This window comes from Ochotona curzoniae, unplaced genomic scaffold, assembly GCF_017591425.1.
Source record: "Ochotona curzoniae isolate NIBS_2020 unplaced genomic scaffold, NIBS_Ocur_1.0 contig_1, whole genome shotgun sequence".
Lineage (NCBI taxonomy): Eukaryota > Metazoa > Chordata > Mammalia > Lagomorpha > Ochotonidae > Ochotona > Ochotona curzoniae.
Genome location: NW_024464918.1, coordinates 45,852,554 through 45,872,140, shown reverse-complemented (window position 1 = coordinate 45,872,140; position 19,587 = coordinate 45,852,554). Strand labels below are relative to the sequence as shown.

At 55.9% G+C, this 19,587-nt stretch overlaps 1 protein-coding gene and 1 long non-coding RNA gene across 3 annotated transcripts in view; both read left to right on the top strand.

The window, feature by feature from the left end:
- CAMK4 (calcium/calmodulin dependent protein kinase IV) overlaps nt 1-19,587 on the top strand; it is an 89,368-nt gene that overhangs the window by 40,818 nt on the left and 28,963 nt on the right. For both annotated transcript variants that reach the window (XM_040973390.1, XM_040973380.1), the window contains exons 3-5: nt 8,441-8,503; nt 9,559-9,641; nt 14,066-14,138. In XM_040973390.1, the coding sequence (XP_040829324.1) occupies nt 8,441-8,503; nt 9,559-9,641; nt 14,066-14,138 (219 nt within the window). The remainder of the gene's footprint in view (nt 1-8,440; nt 8,504-9,558; nt 9,642-14,065; nt 14,139-19,587) is intronic.
- LOC121151706 lies at nt 17,663-19,169 on the top strand. The gene is made up of 2 exons (XR_005883203.1): nt 17,663-18,160; nt 18,212-19,169. It is a non-coding gene; the product is annotated as an uncharacterized LOC121151706 (long non-coding RNA).

Sequence of the window (19,587 nt, the reverse complement as noted above, 5' to 3'; positions counted from 1 at the left end):
CTCCTGGCCTCGGCTTAACGTGGCCCCAAATGTTGTGGTCTTTTGAGGAATGGGTTAGTATAGCGAAGATCTCTGTGTGAGTTCCTGTTTCTGTAACTCTGCCTCTTAAATAAATGTTAAAAAGAAGACATGTGCATAATTTGAAAAGCTGAGAGAAAATGAACCCCAAATGCTATTGATCAGCTGTGTCACAGTGGGGGTGTGTTCCCACTCTGTTTTTATAGCTCGCAGTTTCAACATTTTGACTACTGTATTTTAATAATGTGTGTATGTATGTATTTTATTTCCTCTCTGATGACTCGAGCCTTATTGGAGAATCTAGGAGGCTTCACCCGACTTCACTTCTTGTCATGGAATTATGGGTTCTTTTTTGTAAAATTTTGACAGTGCTATGCTGACGCTTTCTTAGTGGATCACTTTGGGCACCTCAGTCCGGTTGGGAATTGTACACATGCGTCACTGTTGGCTAAAATACGAACAAAAAACTGCAGTGTTGTGTTTTCATGGCTTCTTGCTCATTTTAAAAGCATGCTGCAAAGCACTGCTTTAACCCCAGAAAGTGACCGAAAGTCACTTAGGAAGTGGAGTCCACTTTACCATGGATGGTTATGAACCAGGCACAAGAACGTGCAGTGCGTAGAACACAAATGAGAACCACTCTGTCACAGCGTTCTGGTGGGAGAAGCAGATGATATAGTGGTGATTAAAGGTGTGGATGTCTGTAAATGTTGAGAAGGACATGGGATGCTGTGATTCACGTGTGTGCATGTGTGTACACATTGATAGATGTGTGTCCATGTGTGTAGCTACTTTGGACAGGGCAGCTGGGAGAGGCCTCTCCAGAGCCCTGGAGGAAAGAGGTCCCAGGGGAGAAGCCTTGACACTTGCTCCTGCAGCTGAGGCCTTCCGAGGGCAGGTGTCAGACCCTCAGGGCCTGGTGGCCCAAGGTGGACAGTATGCAGAGGCCTTGAGGGGAGGTGTCAGACCCACAGGGCCTGGTGGCCCAAGGTGGACAGTATGTTTGTCCTGAGCACATGGGCCTGACAGCCAAGGCCTCTAGATTGGGGAATGATGGGATCCCGAGTAAGGCTGTACTGTGGCTGCTGTGTACAGAGGCCGTGGTGGCAAAGGCAAGAAGGCATGAGGAGATGAGCTCGAAGGGCCACAGCTGCTGCTGCAGTCTCAGCGGTAGCTCGGAGCCCCAGAGGGCGGCACTTGGCTGATTTTATCTTTCCCTCAGATGAGAAACGGGGAACAGTGCAGGCAGCACAGAAAGGGGCTATGTCAGCAGAGGGTGGGGTGGGCTGACAGAGGAGGGCTTCTAGGGCTGTAGTGCTCAAACACCACCAGTCTCCACGGGAGAGAGCTAGAGATGGAGGGCAGAAGCTGTGCTGTGGCCAGGGAGGTTTTCAACCCTGAATGCCAGGCCGCTTCCCCTTCTGCCTTCCACTGCTGAGCCAAACCTGCTACCAGTGAGTCTGCTGTGAGCTGTGGCTTGTGTGCAAGCCCCCTCTGGCTTGTGTCTCTGTCCCCAGTGGGAAGAATGTGTGGTGTCAGTGGTCAGGCAGCCGAGTTGGTAATTAAGAATAAGGGAAGGAAGGAGGGGGGTCACTGCGTGGAGGTGCTGCCTGCCCTGGAGTGCTCTGACCTATGGAAGCCCAGGGTCCTGGCCTGGGGGTCTCTGTCTGCCCAGTTACTCGTGTGCCAACCAGTGGCTCCTCGCTCCCTGGGAGGGCTCTGCTGCTCTGTTCCGGTTCTCCTGGTGTTTTTCACAAGATAGCAGGGGGTGGGGCGGAGGAGGCAGTGAGTAATGGAACAGTTGAAAGACACGAGGCTTGCCACTTCAACACCAGCTTTAAGTAGTGAAATGCTTTCTCAATACCATCTTATGCTGATCACCATGACTGGCTTTGTGCTTTGGTCAGTGTCAGATACAGAATGAGGGGTTTGTTCCTGTTACACTGCACCTCTTCTGTACCACCTCCTCGTGTTCAGAGCCTGCCTTGCCCCACCTTTGGGCGTTCACTCTGTGCAGCTATCCCTTCATCCTCTCCATTCAGCCCAAACTCACACTGCAGTCAGCAGACCATTCTTGACAGGGGGCTGTCAAAGGGAACATGGGAATGTCTGGGTTGGGTCCTGTTGTCTTAGAGGTGACTGGGAACTGGAGGAAGAAGGGATGAAGGGGTGGGGTTCAGCACCACGGACAGGGCCTGACAGCACAGCAAGGGAAAGCAGGGAGTAAGCAGACAGTGGTTTCAGCACCGTGGTCAGGGCCTGGCAGCTGATGCAGCAGGCAGAAGGGGTTGAGGGCTGTGGACTGGGGCCTGGCAGCTCCTGAAGAACTCTGTACCTCTCGACTTTGCCTATTTGCTCTTGTTCTTCCTCCACTTGCATAAGAAAGTTCAGATGCTCATGGCTAGGCAGTCCGAGGGACCCCAAGGGCTGGGGGTTGTGAGTGAAGTGGGACCAGCCTGTGTGGTTGTATGATTTCTTCCAGCCTCTTCAGTTCAGGTCTGGAGAAGAGTGGGATGTAACGTCAGGTAGAGCTTGATCTGTGAGGACGGTGGAGGGGCCAGCGGCCTCTGCAATGTGGTGCCTGTTGCCATGGACCACAGACCTCAGCAAGTAAGAGGTGGACAGGAGAGAGGCAGAAATGAGTGTGAGGTGTTTGAAACAGTGATTCCATCAAGGTGGTGTGACTGGCATGGAGGCCTCAGGCTGGGTGGGGAGGTGAGAGACTAGCACCTCATGTGGGTGGAGCTGCTGAAGTGATGACTAGACTGACGGCTAAGGTGGGCATAAATGCACAGGCTGCAGTCTGCAGTGTGCACTGTGTGAGGGGCAGGAAGGTGAGTGCTCCTGGGAGGGGTCGCCAGAGAAGCTGGGAGTTTACAGAGAGAGGTAGGGGAGACAGGAAGCAGTGTGGATGTAGCAGTGGTGGGCAAGGACTCCTCTCCTACACCAGCCGCCGGGGTGCAGCAACTCCTGGGACAGAAGCAGGTTGTGAGCGACGTGGCGGGGCCATGTCCAGGCTCTGTTGGAGAAGGAACGCAAGGTGGTGATCAGATCTGGAGAGAATATGTGGGCTGGAAGGCTGCAGCCCCTTCTGGGAAGAACTCAGCATCCACGTGTGTCCCGTGGTAGACATCTTCATGGGCAAAGGCAGTTCCTGGCTTTGGATCCTGGTGGAGTGGGTCTGCCATCCTGTGTTTCACAGTCCCTCAGGCACCAGGACTTCCCAGCAGGCGTGTTGATGCCAGCACGAACTAGACATGGTCCAGAAGCAGGCAGCATGTGGGAAGGAGCCGCTGTAAAGCTTGTAGGCGCTCGGTGGCTCGTCCATGACGATTGTGTCCCCTCTGCTTTTGTAGTGGATTGGGGGATCCTAGTTCTGCACTCCGTATCATGGCATCCAGATGGCATGCAAACCAGAGAAGGAGTGCAGAGATAGGAGGTGGAGAGTATACAAGGCTGAATGAGCCATGTGTGCAGAAAGTGCTGTGCCAGCATGTGATAACAGGAGCCAGTGCCGCCTCTTGTGGTGGGGGAGAACCCTCACTTGTCAGGAGCCCTACTCAGGGCAGTCCTGGGTGGCCAGGCGGCTGGAGCTGGTGGAAGGCACTATCCCATCCCCATTTCCCCCTCCTGCCCGCTCACCCCTTGAGCCAACCATCTCCCCACCAAGCAGAAGCTACTGTTGCTTTCTAAGGCTTCAGCCCTTGCTCCCTTCATAATCCCCTCTGTACATGTACTGTGGGTGTAACCAGGGCTCTGCCTTGGCCCATTCCTGGCCGGTGGTGGAGCCCACTCAGGTGACTTCAGTCTCAGAGTTCCCGTCCTCTGCTTCCCCACTCCCTCAGGACAGACAGCAGGACGAGGCACTCTAGGAAGGCATATCTAGCCCCCTGGAGTGCTGAACCCGGGCTGGTTCATCTTGCTCTATTTTTCCTTGTGAAGTGTGTATTTCCTATTGAAAGTGTATTGGAGGGGGGTGCCATGCCGCTGTACTGGGTACAACTGCCACCTGTGATCCCTGTGAGGCACCTGTTCATGTTCCAGCTGCTCCACTTCCCATCCAACTCCCTGCTAATGTGCCCGGGGATGCAGCAGAAGATGGCCCCTGCCCCTACATGGGAAACCTGGAAGAAGCCCTGGCCATTGGGCATCTAAGGAGCAAATCACTGAATGTGGGATCTTATTCTCTCCATTTCTCTCTGTAACCCTTTTATAAATAGATATTAATAAATTAGAAAGTGCACAGGGGGGCTCTGGATTGTCAGTGTTGTCTAGGACTGCAGAACAGCGTCAGGGCTAAGCTGTTTGGGGGTGGCTGTCCCCGCCTGGCTCCAGCAGAGACCACTGCGTGCATGGGACCCATGACTCTCAGATACCGGAGGGACAATGTCCACTGGAGGGAGAGTGCACCGGGGCCTCCCCAGAGCCCTTCTGCCCACCTGTGCCCAAGCAGGGATGGCCACACAACCCAGGCCATGTCATGCAAGTAACCACCTGACCTTGCTGGCACTTTGAGCTACTTTGGGACCTGAGTGGAGTCCCAGCTGCCCTGAGCAGACATGGGCATCCCAGGTGCTCCCAGCAGCAGAAGGAGGTTCCTGGGGAGGTGAATGCTTCTCCTTCCTTCTCTCCCTGGGCTTCCCCAAAGCGCTGCCACCCAGGGCAGTGCCTGGAGCCAGGGCGATACGACCACCCCTCGTGTTCCCCCTTGCAGTACAGGAGCTGGACCTGCCTGCCCTGTGTGACTCCACCTTTCTGCACAGCCATCGTCCTCAGTCTTCAGCTGCCAGTCAGTCCTCTCTTTAGCGAAATAGGCTGTTAGCGTTGTAATTACTGGCAGAGACAAGCTATGTTCCTTTGAGGTGTTTTCTGGAGGCCCGAGGTGTGACTCGGGGTTCCCAGGGCCTGCCAGGCAGGTGTGAAGTGTGGTGATGCTGTTCAGACACCGAAGGCTGGTATGCCAGTGGCTTTCTGGTGAGCAGTGCTGATGAGCATGTGGCATGGGCCATTGGGGCTCTGGGCAATGCAGAAGGCAGTAGGGGAGGAGAGGAACTCCTTGTTGCAGAACCAGAGGTGCCCTGGGCAGGCAGAGAGGAGCTGGCTGTTGGGACCCAGCCCCAGGTGCCCTCCAAGTTGTCCCTCCTGTGGGGACAACTGCCCAGGAAGCAGTTGGTTTGATGTGTGCCTTGTTTCCCAGCCACTCCTAAAGCCGCGTCCCTCTCACTTCTGTGCTGTGCCAGGTTCTGTGGTTGGCACTGCCAGGACTCACAATCTGGGTCTCACCATTCACTGCGCCATTCCAGTCAGTGGGACTTGATGCCCAGGTCCCCCGAGTCCCCCATCCCGGGTCGGTGGGGGGGGATTGGTGCCTAGGTCTTCCGAGTCTCCCATCCCGGTCAGTGGGACTTGATGCCCAGGTCCCCCGAGTCCCCCATCCCGGGTCGGGGGGGATTGGTGCCTAGGTCCTCCGAGTCTCCCATCCCGGTCAGTGGGACTTGATGTCCAGGTCCCCTGAGTCCCTTGTCAGCCTACGCTGGGTCCTGGATCCACATTCTTTTCTTCCACAAAAGTTGTCAGCACCAGCTGTTGATTTATTTGTTTCCTTTTTTCACTGTTTTCAGATGATAAGGCGGCATTGCCCTCAGCAGTGGCTTTCACCTTTTCTGCCATTAGGAGCCCTTCATACTTATAAAACTGTCAAGGACTTGCATAACCACACATAATTCCTGTAACAGAGGTTCAAATATAGAAATCGTTTCAATCTCAGTTTGAAAAATGGTAATAATAAAGCTGTGGCCTTTGCAGGTGGGTGTTTTCATGAAAGCTATTATGCTTTCAAAAATAAAAGGTATTTACTTATTTTAAAAGAAAATATTTATATTATTTATTTGACAGACTCTCCTCTGCTGGTTTACCCCCAGATGAACACTATGCCAAGGGCTGGGTTAATAAGAACCCAGAAGCCAGACGCTTCCTGGTCTCCCTGGGATGGAAGGTGCCAGGCGCTTCCGGGTCTCCCTGTGGATGGAAGGTGCCAGGCGCTTCCGAGTCTCCCTGGGATGGCAGGTGCCAGGCGCTTCCGGGTCTCCCTGGGATGGAAGGTGCCAGGCGCTTCCGGGTCTCCCTGTGGATGGAAGGTGCCAGGCATGTGGGCCTTCTCCCTCTGTTTTTCCCAGAGTGACTGGTACAGGAACACATATAGGATACTGGGACTCTAGATTGTGGCTGAGCCTTCTATGCCACAGTGTTGACCTCAGTTAGAAATAGTTAATGAGGAGTGTGGTGCTGTTAACTGGCTTCATGGAAGACAGCCTGATGTCCACTTTGGCATGCACTTTGCTGTGATTTGTTTAAAGTTTCTGGATAAAATGCATCTTCGCTCAGGCAGCTGTGGGCGCTCTGGGGTCACATTTGGAGATGAGAAACCCTGACGCGTATGTGCCGGGGGAAACAGCCACCTCAGAATGCCACCAAGGAAATACCGATTCTGAATTCAGGGATAACGGAGCTCAGGGATGGCTGCGCTGGTCTTGGTGCAGTCTGGCCATTCAGAGCGTTGTGGGAGTTGATGTAGGTTCACTCCAGAGACCTGCCGTCCTGTGTTGCATGAGCACATGGAGAATGTTCATCCGTTCCAAGTTCCATTTGTGTGAGAATGTCCTCGGTGTAACATGAATATATGAGAAACCCTGCCATCTATCGAAACGGTACCTTAGTCAGCAATACAAGGGATCAGGAGTGGGAGCCTGTGAGACATAAGCCCTAAACGTGTACATTCTGACGCCACCAGCTCCAGTTCAGGAACACCTGTGTCCTTAAATGGCTTAGAGCAACAGGCAGCAGTGGCAGGTCTAGACGTGTCCACTAGGAGGTCTTTGTTCACCCAAGAGGAAGGGCAGGTCTGGAGGCCTGGGGTCTCCACCAGCTTCAGAAGGTACTCGTAGAAGGTGGGCAGGACTCTGGGGAACCTTGTGCGGTCAGCAGCGTGTCAGCCATGTGTCTCCCCGTAGATACCTCCTGCTGTGTGCACCGGACTGCCTTTTGCGCAACAGCTGAGCTGCCCCCCACCCATACACACACTGCTCCTGCTGCTCACACTGCCTCCCACCCATACACACACTGCTCACGCTGCTCACACTGCCCCCCCACACTGCTCACGCTGCTCACACTGCCCCCCCAACACACTGCTCACACTGCCCCCCCACACTGCTCACACTGCCCCCCATACACACACTGCTCCTGCTGCTCACACTGCCCCCACACACACACTGCTCACGCTGCTCACACTGCCCCCCCCACACACACTGCTCACGCTGCCCCCCACCCATACACACACTGCTCACGCTGCTCACACTGCCCCCCCCACACTGCTCACACTGCTCCTGCTGTATGTGTGCCGTGGATCCTAATGTGGCAGCTGTCACTGTGGTCTACACACACAATGTCTGTACACGGTTCAGCAGAGTGGTGTTCGTTCTGTTACTAGGAACCTGCAGACAGTGGGCAGCGCCACTGCTGCGGTGCAGGGCATGCCTAGGCCTCGGGTGCCATGCTCCCTGGTCAGTTGACAGCCACCAGCAAAGCCCCACTTTTCCCCTGCATTGAAAGAGTTGCTGGTTGGAAGGGTACACAGGGGTTGCCAGGAAAGTCAAGTTGTGCATGTGGACTTTGGAGGCAAGAGTTGCTGGACAGCAGTAATTACTGGTTAATGGTTTGTTGGTCAGTCCTGGACAGGAAGGACTCAGGCATGGTACTGATGGAGTTTGGAGGGAACCAAGGTGAAGTGCAGTCAGCAAGGGCAGGTATGGTGCCGTCCAGCGTGTCAGAGCACCTGGGATCCATTCCTGTTCCCACTTCCTGCCTCGTGCAGCTGGGGGGCAGTGGGTGATGGCCTAAAGTACCCCTCTCATCGGACACCAGTGGAGCTCTGGTTTCTGGCTCCTGGCGTCAGCCTGGCCCAGCTGCTGTGCAGGCATCTGGGGAGTGAACCAGCAGATTTAAAGATCTGTCTCTCCCTCTCGTCTGCCTTTCAAATAAACACACACCGACCACTTCCAGAATGTACTGTCGGCTCCTGACTTCCTTCACACAAACAAACCGACAGCAGTGTCAGAAGGAGCCTCCTCTGCCTGCCGACTGTGGTCAGTGGAGGAGCCCCGTGCCCATGGTTAGCCTGTTGGACATCTGTCTCATTAACCACTACCAGTGAGAACAGGCCTTGAGGTTGGACATGGGCAGGGTTTCATCCCCCGGAAATGTGCAGGGGCACAAGGGCACTGAAGCTCCGAGGCTTTGTTTCCTGCCGGACTGAAAGGAGAGAAAATTGACAGGGAGACCAGGTGTGGGACTGGTCAGTCCTGGCCTCCGCTGCTGTCATCCTCAGGCTGGTATCCTTCACTTCCTCCTTCTCGCTGCCTTGCAGGTGGACAAAAAGATTGTGCGGACGGAGATCGGAGTCCTGCTGCGCCTCTCCCACCCCAACATTGTAAGTAAGGCGTTTGACCTGCTCCTTCCCGCAGCATCCGAGGCTGGCCCCTGTCCCTGCTGACAGCGAGATGGGCCCTCTGCCACCTCGGGTGGCTGCTGCAGGTCTGTCCTCATCTTGGTCCCAGTTCCTGGGCTGAGTACATCCTCTTCCCGACAAGCTCCCCAACACAGGTGTGCTGGCCAGCCCCCTTTCCTCCTGCCTGTGCCCGTCTTAGGGACAGGCCAGTGCCAGACACGGGGGTGGCTCTTGGGCTCTGGGCTCGCCTGTGGGGTTGAGTGTACACAAGACGCCTGAGAGATTCTCACTGCAGGAACACCTCAAGATGCCCACAGGGGGGCAGCGAGGAACAGCCAAGGAGGGTCTGAAAGGGGAGACCCCAAGGGAGAGCTGCCCCCACCAGCCCTTGGCTACCTGGAGACTGGGAAGTCGGGGAGCAGGGCTGTCCCCCACTCAGACCCATCCTCCTCATAGCTGCACAGGCTCAGGCTCCCGATGGCCCCATGGTCAGCACTGGGACGGGAGCCACCTGCCTTCTTTCAAAGAAAAGCTGGCATGGGCGTCTCCTGCAGGTCAGGGTCCAGGCGCTGGTTCTCAGGACACAACATCCAAGAGCACCTGGATTCTCTGAACTGCATCACCACTGCACCTGCTTCTCCTGGGACACAGCAGCAGGTCGGCTGCAGAACACGGCAAGCACACAGACTCAGCCTGCCCCGCCCCAGCTCTACACCCTTTGCATCCAGAAGCTGGTGTTTTCATTGGAGCAAGCGTGACTACTACGTTGTCTTTGGCAGCTGTTGGCTTTGTTTTTTATTCTGAAGCAATCCAGAAACTGGATGTTCTGGCATAATTTAGTGAATGTTTCCAAGGCAGCTGTTTGTCAGCTGTCAAAGGGAAAGATCTCGAATCCTGTAGAATCTGATAAATGAAGTAACTGACAGGAGAAGCAGGTGCACTGCTTGCCTGGTGCAGTGAGGGCTTGCAGAGGACACTGCCAGCTGCTTCGGAGAAACACGTGGAAGCAGCTCAGGTTCTATCCTGTCTTTCCCCAGATAAAGCTTAAAGAGATCTTCGAAACGCCAACAGAAATCAGCCTGGTCCTAGAACTCGTCACGGGAGGCGAGCTGTTTGACAGGTGAGTGGGCTGGGCCATTTCCTGGGGACCACCCTCAGGAAGGGGGGCTCTGAGACTGCTGCCTCGCTGGTGAGTGGGCTGGGGCCAGGCCCAGGACCATTTCCTGGGGACCACCCTCAGGAAGGGGGGCCCTGAGACTGCTCCCTCACTGGTGAGTGGGCTGGGGCCAGGCCCAGGAGGTTTCCTGGGGACCACCCTCAGGAAGGGGGGCTCTGAGACTGCTCCCTCGCTGGTGAGTGGGCTGGGGCCGGGCCCAGGACTGTTTGCGGAGGACGGCTCCTGCGCTGATGAATCCTGCTGGGGTAGCACTAAGCAGGGTGGAGGAGGAGGTACTGCATCCTGAGCTGTGATGAGTGAAGCCGGGTCTGTAGTGCCTGTGCATCCTCCAGACCTTGGCCTCCCCAGTAAGCCCAGAACTCCATATCCTACTGATGTTACACTAAATGCATGAGCTTACGACGAGGCTGCCTTTGAGGGGGGCTGTGGGAGGGGCAGGTGTGTGCCATCCGGGTGGTCTGTGTAGCGCTCGAGTGCACCCAAGGGTCAGGGCCTCTGAGCGGCCACTCACCCCTGCAGAGTAGAGCAGGTTCTCTTAGTTGCCAGCGCTGGCCAGGCTTCCATCCTGCACTCCGCACTCGAAGAATAGCAGCCGGGTGTGCGTGGGCTGCTGCCAGAGCAAGACATGGGCAGACTTGGATGCAGGACCCCCTGCGTGGCAGGCTAGATGGGGGCGTGTCCTGAGTAATGGCAGGTCAACATGTGGAGCAGGGGAACGGTCTTCTAGGGCTGGAGAAGGCTACAGCTCTGCTCCCCACAGGTACTGGGTGGTTCTTGGCGTCTTAGGCATTGCTGGCTACTTGTCAGCCAGTGGCTGAATAAGCAGTGGCTCTGGTCAGTTTTTGCTCTGTTGGCATGAGACAGCTGACATCTCTCAGCCTGCCCCCAGCTCTGCCCTGGGTCACTCCCCCGTCCCAGTTGCTACACAGAGGACAGGTGTCCCCTAGCTCCTATAGGCTCCTCTAGAGCAGCCACTCTGCGGGAGGCTTCTGGAGAGTGCATTGCTGCAAAGAAGCTGCCCAGTTGGGAAGGGAGACGGCTGGTGCCAATGGAGTGGGCACAGGTGGCAGGTGGGCAGAGTGACCCTGTGCCCATGCTCTCCATTTACACAGAAATACATGCAGCCAAGTTTGAAGCAATCAGCCCACTGGAAGTGGCGGGGAGTTGGTATCAGGCAGATCCTTGGTGGCAGAGAGAAGGGCGTGGCCCACATTTGCTCATCCTACAATTTAAACCTGACAGGAAGGAGGGGCAGGAGGGGGTATGGGCTCCTGGGCTGGCATAACAGCGGCGTAGCAAAGCGGCCAGGGATATGGAAGGCGTGGGGGTCAGTGGCTTGGAGCAAGACATTGCCACACCTGTGAGGCCCTGGGAGACTGGGGCTCCTGCAGGAGCTGGGGTGTTTGTCTGACTGTGGTAGGATGCTGGGGGTTGTGTGACTCAGGGCAGCTGCAGGTCCCTGTGCGTTGGATGGTGGTCTGACAGTGCCAGAGCAGCTTTCCTGCTTTGCTGTTTGCATTATCAGGTGCAAAGTGAAATGCAGCAGCACTGACTATGTACAAATACAAATACAAACAAAACCGCCAGCAGGCACGGTCCCCTTGATGCTGTAGCTTTAAGCCCTTCAGAGTGATGGAGTGCTTTGCTGCTTCTGAAAATCAAGCCGCTGGCATAAATGCATAGACAAGTGAGCCGCTGGCATGGGAGAATTTCAGTGACAATTTGCTAAGTGGCAGCTCAGCTTGTTGGAGGAGCTGTTACATGTCACAGCTCAGAGAGACCCACAGGTCAGCTCTGAGGACACCAGGCGTCAGCCACACACATCTCCCAAAGAAGTAGCTGCGGGGTTTGGCTTAGTCTCCATGGTCTTCTCGTCCTCGGTTTGAGTGTAAAACCTGCACTTGTCCCTGGAGACACTTCCCACGGTGGGGCCTTGGTATGTCAGTTGTGGGATGGTGGGTGTTTGCGTCCTTAAACCTACACCTGTGACCCTCTAGTCATATCTCCCGGGAACACTGCTCCTCGCAGGAGGAATGGAAGAGAAGGGACCGAGGGCTTAGGGCTGGGAAGGCCCCTAGGATTCACCTGAGACAGCGTAGCAGCCCCACATGGGGCCCTGGAACTGCCATCTTTCCGCAGGCAGCCTCAGGCCATGCCACTGAAACCTCTGCCCTTGTGTTTCTGTGCAGAAGCTCCCCTCTCATCACTGTGGTCCCAGGCCATCTTGCCCACCCTTCAGCAGGCAATGCCAAGGGTATCCCTGCGCACCTTGCGTTCTTGCCAATCAGGGCTCCTCATGCCCCACCCGCGGCAGATGCATTTCAGGTCTGAGATGAGGTGTACCTGTCTCCAGGATCTGTACCTGCCCTCCCCGCGCTCCTGAGCAGGAGCTCCTGGGCTGTTTTCTCAGCCACTGTTGCGGCATTATCTCCCGAGGCAGGCTGACGGACTCCGGAAGCCAGGAGGAGCCCAGGAGGCAGAGGCCCTGTCCTGCTTTCTGTGGAGTGTCCTGTGCAGTCATCCTGCCGTGCTACTTATGGACGCCTGTGCAGCTAGATAGTTAAAATGCATCCCAGCCTTTAATTAAATTATGTGACTGATTAGCATGAAATTCCCGGTAAGCATTCTCTATGCCCACCTCCTCCCCTCTCCAGCCTTCCCTTAAGGAGTTCCCAGGAGATTCCCTCCTCCGCGAGCTGGTGGGCAGTCACCTGACCGTGCCCGTCTGTGTGGGCTGCTGGAGAGCAGCTCTGTGCCTGGTCAGGACAGTGGGGCTGCATTTCTCAGAGTTCTGGGGGCTGCAGTGTGGGAGGAGCCAGCAGGCTCGGCGTGGCACGGGGCCGCTTTTGGCTCATGGGCAGCGGCTTCTCACGGGACCCCTATGCAGAGGAGGGAGTGAGGAGGGCCCTGCAGGGACCTGCCACGAGGGCACAGATCCCAGCTGCGAGCACTCCAGCCTGTGAGAATCCCCCCAACATGAGCATGGTGGAGCAGCAGTAGGGTTCTACTTGAGGATTTGTGGGCGACACAGCATTGACTTTTGATAGGCATTTAACCCCAAAGCTGGTATGTGCCGGTGACAACAGACAAGCACCATAGCAAGAGAAAACTTGCTATGGTAAACTGGAATACACAGATAAATATCAGGCAGGTGAGGCAAGGCCGCTCAGGGTACATAGCCCATAGGAGCCTGACTGAGACCCAGGGAGGAAGTTGAGGCCTGTGCAGCCAGCCACCTCCAAGGGTACCACCTTGCCTGGACCAGGCCGGGAGCAGTGGCCCTAGGCAGCCTTCTGAACAGATGGCTGGGTGAGGCTGTGGCTCTAAGGTGTGACCACAGGAGGTCCATGCACACGCCAGGAGGTCTCTGGGATGAGGGCAAGGCTGCAGAGCAGGTCAGCCGTTAGTCTCTCTCTCCATCTCTGACAGCCCCCCTCCGCCAGCACAACTGGAGGAATCCTAGCCCCTGTGGGCGCAGGTGCAGGCTCAGGCACTGACGCGTGTGGGGGCAGCTTGGTAGGTGGGCTGACCACAGACCCAATGGATGGCAAGTACAGGATGGCAGAATGGGAGCTAGGTACTCTCCCGGCTGTCACAGTGTCCGCCTGCCCCGTGACTGGCCCAGGAAGTGTAGCCCTCCAGTTATTCCAGTTGACTTTCTAGTAAGGGAGCCATCTGAACAAATTATTCATTCTTATCTGATGTTACAGTCTTCATCTTATGTGGCCCTAGTTCATCCCAAGCACCGTAAAATGAAAGGGTGCAGAGGGTTGTCCATCTCCTGGGGGCTGTGTGTTGTGTGTATGGTGATGCACAGCATGGAGTTTAAAAGACAAAGAGTGGCTTTTCCTCTGACGTAATGAGCAATCCAAGACCAGGCACAACCTGTCTTCCATCTGCTGAGTGTAGGACAGTCTCAAGGGGGCATGGCAGGAGCTGGCATGCTTGGGGCAGTCTCGAGGGGTCATGGCACAAGCTGGCATGCTTGGGGCAGTCTTGAGGGGGCGTGACACGAGCTGGCATGCTTGGGGCAGTCTCGAGGGGGCATGGCAGGAGCTGGCGTGCTTGGGGCAGTCTCGAGGGGTCATGGCACAAACTGGCCTGCTTGGGGCAGTCTCAAGGGGGCGTGGCAGGAGCTGGCCTGCTTGGGGCAGTCTCGAGGGGGCGTGGCACGAGCTGGCGTGCTTGTTGGGCTGTGGCTCTCCAGTGCCAGTAACAAGTGTCTCTGTCTGCTGAGCACGTAGAACGTCTCAACGGTGTGTGGTGAGTGCTGGTGCACCTGCTGGGATGCAGCATCTCTAGTGCCAGTTGAACCGCTGACCTCTGTCCCAGTGAAACACGTGACTCAGAGGCTTTTCCTGTTGTAGGATCGTGGAAAAGGGGTACTACAGCGAGAGGGACGCCGCGGATGCTGTGAAGCAGATCCTGGAGGCCGTGGCCGTAAGTACGCCGGGCTCACCTGTCACCCTTGCTCCGGGGAGTCGCCCGGGAGGTGTGTGCTGCAGCCAGCCACTCCTGCTCAGCAAGGACGCAGGGACGGCCAGGTGTCCTGGTGAAGCAGCCCTCCCACGCACAGACCCGGGCTGTGAGTGAGGTCGGAGTCGACCTCAGGGCCTCGGCCCGAGATGAACGTGTTTATTGCTTTTGCTGTTTCAGTTTTGTGAAGAACTGGAAGGAGCGGGATAGTAGACTTTGCATGTGGAGGAATCGGATCCTTCCTTCATGAGATGAGGGTTTAGAAGGAACCCGTGGTCGTATTCTTTTCAAGGAAGAACTATGTTAGAAATACAGATTTTTGTCAATGCACGCACATTTACACACAAATGCATAGAAATTCTGAGGCACTCGTGTGGGTTTCAGTAAATACTTGCCTACGTAAATCTGATTGCACTGGTTGGAACTTTCCTGTGTATTCAATGGTGTCTAGTACACACTGGAACATTCTGGCAATTTGTTTACTGAATGCAAAACCAGAAAAAAATATTATTCTCTGAACAGAGCAGAGCCTGAAGGGGGTGTTTATCAGGATGCATCAGCAGAGGATCTGTAAAATATGCCCAGAATTGAAATGTGTTCTTTCATGAGTCGGTTCCTCTGGCACGTGCTCTGCCCAAGGACCTTAGCGCAGCAAAGCTTGGGATGAGGAGCAGTGCTGGCACATGTCTCACCAGCAGCGGGGAGGAAATAGGCTCTCACTCCCATGCCCACTCGGGCTCTGTGGAGGTGCTGGTAAAGCGCCCACTCGGGCTCTGCGGAGATGTTGGTAATGCGCCCACTGGGGCTCTGTCGGGGTGCTGGTAAAGCACCCACTCGGGCTCTGCAGAGATGTTGGTAAAGCGCCCACTCGGGCTCTGCGGGGTGCTGGTGACACGCCCACTCGGGCTCTGCCAGGGGGCTGGCAACGTGCCCACTGGGGCTCTGCCGGAGTGCTGGTAAAGTGCCCATGGCTTCATCTCTTTTGTTGTTAGTGGGTCAGCACCAAATGCCAGGAACCTTGCAGCCCAGCGCTTCGGGGGTGTTCCTGTACGAAGGGCTTTGTGGTGCATGTGGGGTGAGTAGGGGTCAAGGTTTGAAATGGGAGTGAGAACAGGAGAGGAAGCAGTGACCCCATGTTCCCAGCCCTCAGCAGCCCTGGTTGTGTGGGCACTGACACAGTTCCTCCCCTCGCCATGCTGGGCAAGGCCGCCCATCCTGGGGTTGCACCGTCCTAGCCATCAGGGGTGTCACCAGCCCTAACATCGCCAGCTCTCCTCTCGTGTCTGCAGCCTCATTCCTGAGCCCCTGCAGGTGTCGGAACCTCCTCCCCTTCCCCATCCTGGCCACTAGGGATGTCGTTGGCCCTGACACCCTCTCCCTGTAGCACCTTCCCCACCTCGTCATTGGGCCTTTAAGGCTTTCACAGCCTCCACCCCTTCCCATCGTTCCGTGGCTGTCCCATCCCTGCCTTTCTTTTAAAATCATTCTAGTCCTTCCGGTTTTCATTCTTAGACCTGTGAGTCTAGGGTCAGCTTGTGATTTGCACCAGGTGGTGGCCGAGGACCAGCCCCTGGAGCTCGGGTCCTCACCGTGGCCGAGGGTGTGAAGCTGTGTGCAGGAGTCCCCTCCAAGCTGAGAGGAGCTGAGAAGCAGCTGGGTGCTGCATCTTCTGTGTCTAGGGGCTGCAGGACCAGGAACCTTCTAGCCTGTGTCACGGGGTGGGTGACAGACAGCTTGCTGCCCCCTCCTCCCTGCACTGCTGCCCACCTGCCCATCCTTTCCAGCAGCTTCACAGAGTGACCTGTGTTGTCCCCGTGATGGCACATAACCGAGAGACTCTGATGCAAGCAAATACAAATGTCACTTGACCTTAATCCTCAGTTTCGGGCAGGCGCTGCGTGTGGCTTAGTGTGACCATGCCCATCCCATCTGCCATGGTTGGGGAGAGCAGTGCCCTGTGCTGGGCTGAGCTGCCATCTGGGCCTTGGGCTGGACACTGCTGGAAGGAAGCGGGGGGCCTGCCACAGCAAGCTGCGCCTCCTGTTTCCAGGCTGCTCCTATTCTCTCACACTCTTCCCCATCCTGGAGTTTTGCTGTGTCCTGGATTAGCTCGGAATGGTGGTGCGCTGCCACCGGGCCTGGCTTCACTTGGAATGTAGCTCATGTGGCTGCAGCCCAGCCACTTGCTGCATGTGGGGACTAACTTGGGGTTGCCCTTAGCAGCCCCTTGCCGCCTGCCCTTTGTAGTTTCTGTGGTTAACGTGTACGTCGTAGGGAACCAGAGCACGTCGGGCTCATTACCCTGCCGATAGCGCCAGGTTCCCCACGTGGGGCCGCTTGGTAAATGACACCGTCACTCAGCCGTCAGCCTTTTTGCTCCTCTCCTGGTCAGGAACGAGGCCCAGTCCCAGCAGGGGACCCCCACCGATCGTGGGGGAGGACAGAGTCCCTCTCGGAATGGAGCCAGATGTGCGCAGTGTTTCATCCGCTGAGCCTGCAGCTTTTCCATGTGATCCTTTTTGCTCCTCTCCTGGTCAGGGACGAGGCCCACAAAGTGACGTCAAACCCTCTTTGAAAGAAGCTTTAGGAAAAGCAGATTTTCTCTGATGTCTCCGACTGAAGATTAGCTCAGAGGAGATGGAAATCATCTCCTGAGGTTCACAGGTAGCGAGCGAGGCAGCTCAAGGCGTCTGCGAAGTGCCTGGCGTTGGCACAGTGGTGGTGATCTGCCTGGGCAAAGATGGCGGCAGAGCCGGGCGGTGGGGGACTCCGATGCCAGCTCCACGGGTGACAGCGTGGGACTCTGTGGGCTTGGCGCTGAGGCAGAAGCCTGGAAGATGGAGACATTCCCAGATGGCGTGCCGCAGGTGTCGCTGTGCCCCTTGTGTAACAGCTGGCAGCCACCCCCTTGCCGCCCGGTGCCTCCCACACCTGCATTTTACATAGTTGGCCGTGCTCTGACTGTGGCGCCTGCTCCTTATGCTTTCCTGGCTTTAAGTAGCATTTGGGAAAGCTGCTGTTCCCCTTTGCATCTGAATTCATGCAGTTCGCCTCTGTGGACACACCCCTCAGTCCTGAACGTTCTCTCTCCTCAGCATGAATCCCTGTAGTTCCTCAGTGGTGCGGACACTCGGCCGCCCTGTCCGTAAAGCTGCCTTCTGCGCTGGACGGGGAGGCGACTGGGGACACTCGGTCTGGGAACATCTCTGGCCAGTCCTCGGTCACGGCCGCCCCCGCTGACATGTTATCAGCCTGTCCGTGTGCACATGACTCATGTGGTTAGCCCTCCATGGTACACACAACATGTGCTGTCAGCCTGTCCACGGTGTAGGTAACATGTATTGTTAACCTGTCAGTAAGTACATGGCACATGCGATTAGCCTGTGAAGGTGCACACACTGCTTGTTGTCAGCCTGTCTGTAGTACACGTATTGTCAGCCTGTCCAGGTATGTAAATGTTGTCAGCCTGTCTGTAGTACACGTGTTGTCAGCCTGTCCAGGTATGTACATGTTGTCAGCCTGTCCATGTGCACACGTGTTGTCAGCCTGTCCAGGTATGTACATGTTGTCAGCCTGTCCAGGTGCCCACGTGTTGTCAGCCTGTCCAGGTATGTACATGTTGTCAGCCTGTCCATGTGCACACGTGTTGTCAGCCTGTCCAGGTATGTACATGTTGTCAGCCTGTCCATGTGCACACGTGTTGTCAGCCTGTCCAGGTATGTACATGTTGTCAGCCTGTCCAGGTGCCCACGTGTTGTCAGCCTGTCCAGGTATGTACATGTTGTCAGCCTGTCCATGTGCACACGTGTTGTCAGCCTGTCCAGGTATGTACATGTTGTCAGCCTGTCCATGTGCACACGTGTTGTCAGCCTGTCCAGGTATGTACATGTTGTCAGCCTGTCCATGTGCACACGTGTTGTCAGCCTGTCCAGGTATGTACATGTTGTCAGCCTGTCCATGTGCACACGTGTTGTCAGCCTGTCCAGGTATGTACATGTTGTCAGCCTGTCCAGGTGCCCACGTGTTAGCCTGTCCAGGTGCACATGCATGTTATTAACCTGTATGGTGTACATGACACGCATGCATGTGTGTGTGACACTGAGAGTCCCCAGCACAATAAGCATGTCTCCCTCTCACACCCGGATGGCAGTGCCCTGGGGCAGATCTTAGCGTCTTCACTTTGGCCAGCACGTGCTGTCATCCTATTCTGGCCACCCTTGATTAGGGGCTGTAGACATTCAGACGGAGCTTCCTAGGGGTTCAGATGATCATGGGGTAAGACGGAGCATCACCTCCAGAGTGGGGGGTCTGGGTAACTTCCGTTGGCTGCAGAGTGCTGTGTGGCCTGATAGGCACAGCTGGTGACCATGCTGGGGTCTTCACAGGGTCCTGGAAGGATCTGGAAAGGCTGTGTTTTCACCTCTGTGGTTGAGCCAAGGGAAAAGGGGAAGACAGGCCTTCGGGTAACACCTTCATGAGATGCTGTTGCAGGGACAGCCAGCAGCTTTTGCTGAACACACTTCCCCCTCACTTACCGTTCGGCCTGTTTTGGATTCCTATGCCCTGTGACGGTGTGAGGCTGCATGCGTTGTCCCTCTGACTTCAAATCCTTTGAAATCCTGAACCAAGGCAGTGTACTGCTGCCCAGCTCCCCCCATGGCGCAATGCCCCTGCAGCCACAGAGGAGCCTCCGCAGGATGCTGCCCTTGACTGTGGGCCCCCTCCAAGAAAGGGGGACAGTGTGGGACTTGACACAAGGTGTCCATGTCTCTCCAGGCGTGGCCAACCGTGGGGGGAGCCAGACTCTGGATTGGTCTTTCTCTGTGGTTCCTGCATGGAGCGTTTGCTGGAGCTTGGGGCTCGGGCAGTGATGTGGTTTTGCTTGCTCTCTGGTGATGGTGGTTGGCCCCCAAAGCTGCTGGTAGAGAACCCCAGGTGTGGAGGTAGTGAAGTTGTGTTACACACAGTGAGCTTAGATCTTTTAACCTGTAAAAATGCATTCTTACTTTGGGAGTGACTGATTCAGGAGTGGTGTCAGAGGAGTGGACAGGTCTCTGCCATGATAGGGTGAACTAGGGCGAAGTTCTGGATCAGAAGGAAGGCTCGAGCACTCTTCACTAACAGTGTGCCAGCCTCTTGCCATGGCTGTGCGATTTTGATTTCATTCCTGTTGGAGAGCACAGCACCACACTGCTGGATGTCAGTAGCACCATGCTCGCTGAGTGCTGGTGTGTGGGGGTTAAAAAAGAAGCTCCCTGTGTATTTGTGTTCTCTTTATTTGGGGTTTTTGCTTTTTTAATAATTTATTTACTTTCTTGAGAAAGAGAGTTGTCTTCCGCCTTTTGGTTCACTCTTCAAATGGGGGCCCTGAGCTGGGCCAGGAGAGGCCGTGAGCTTCAGCTGAGTGTCCCAT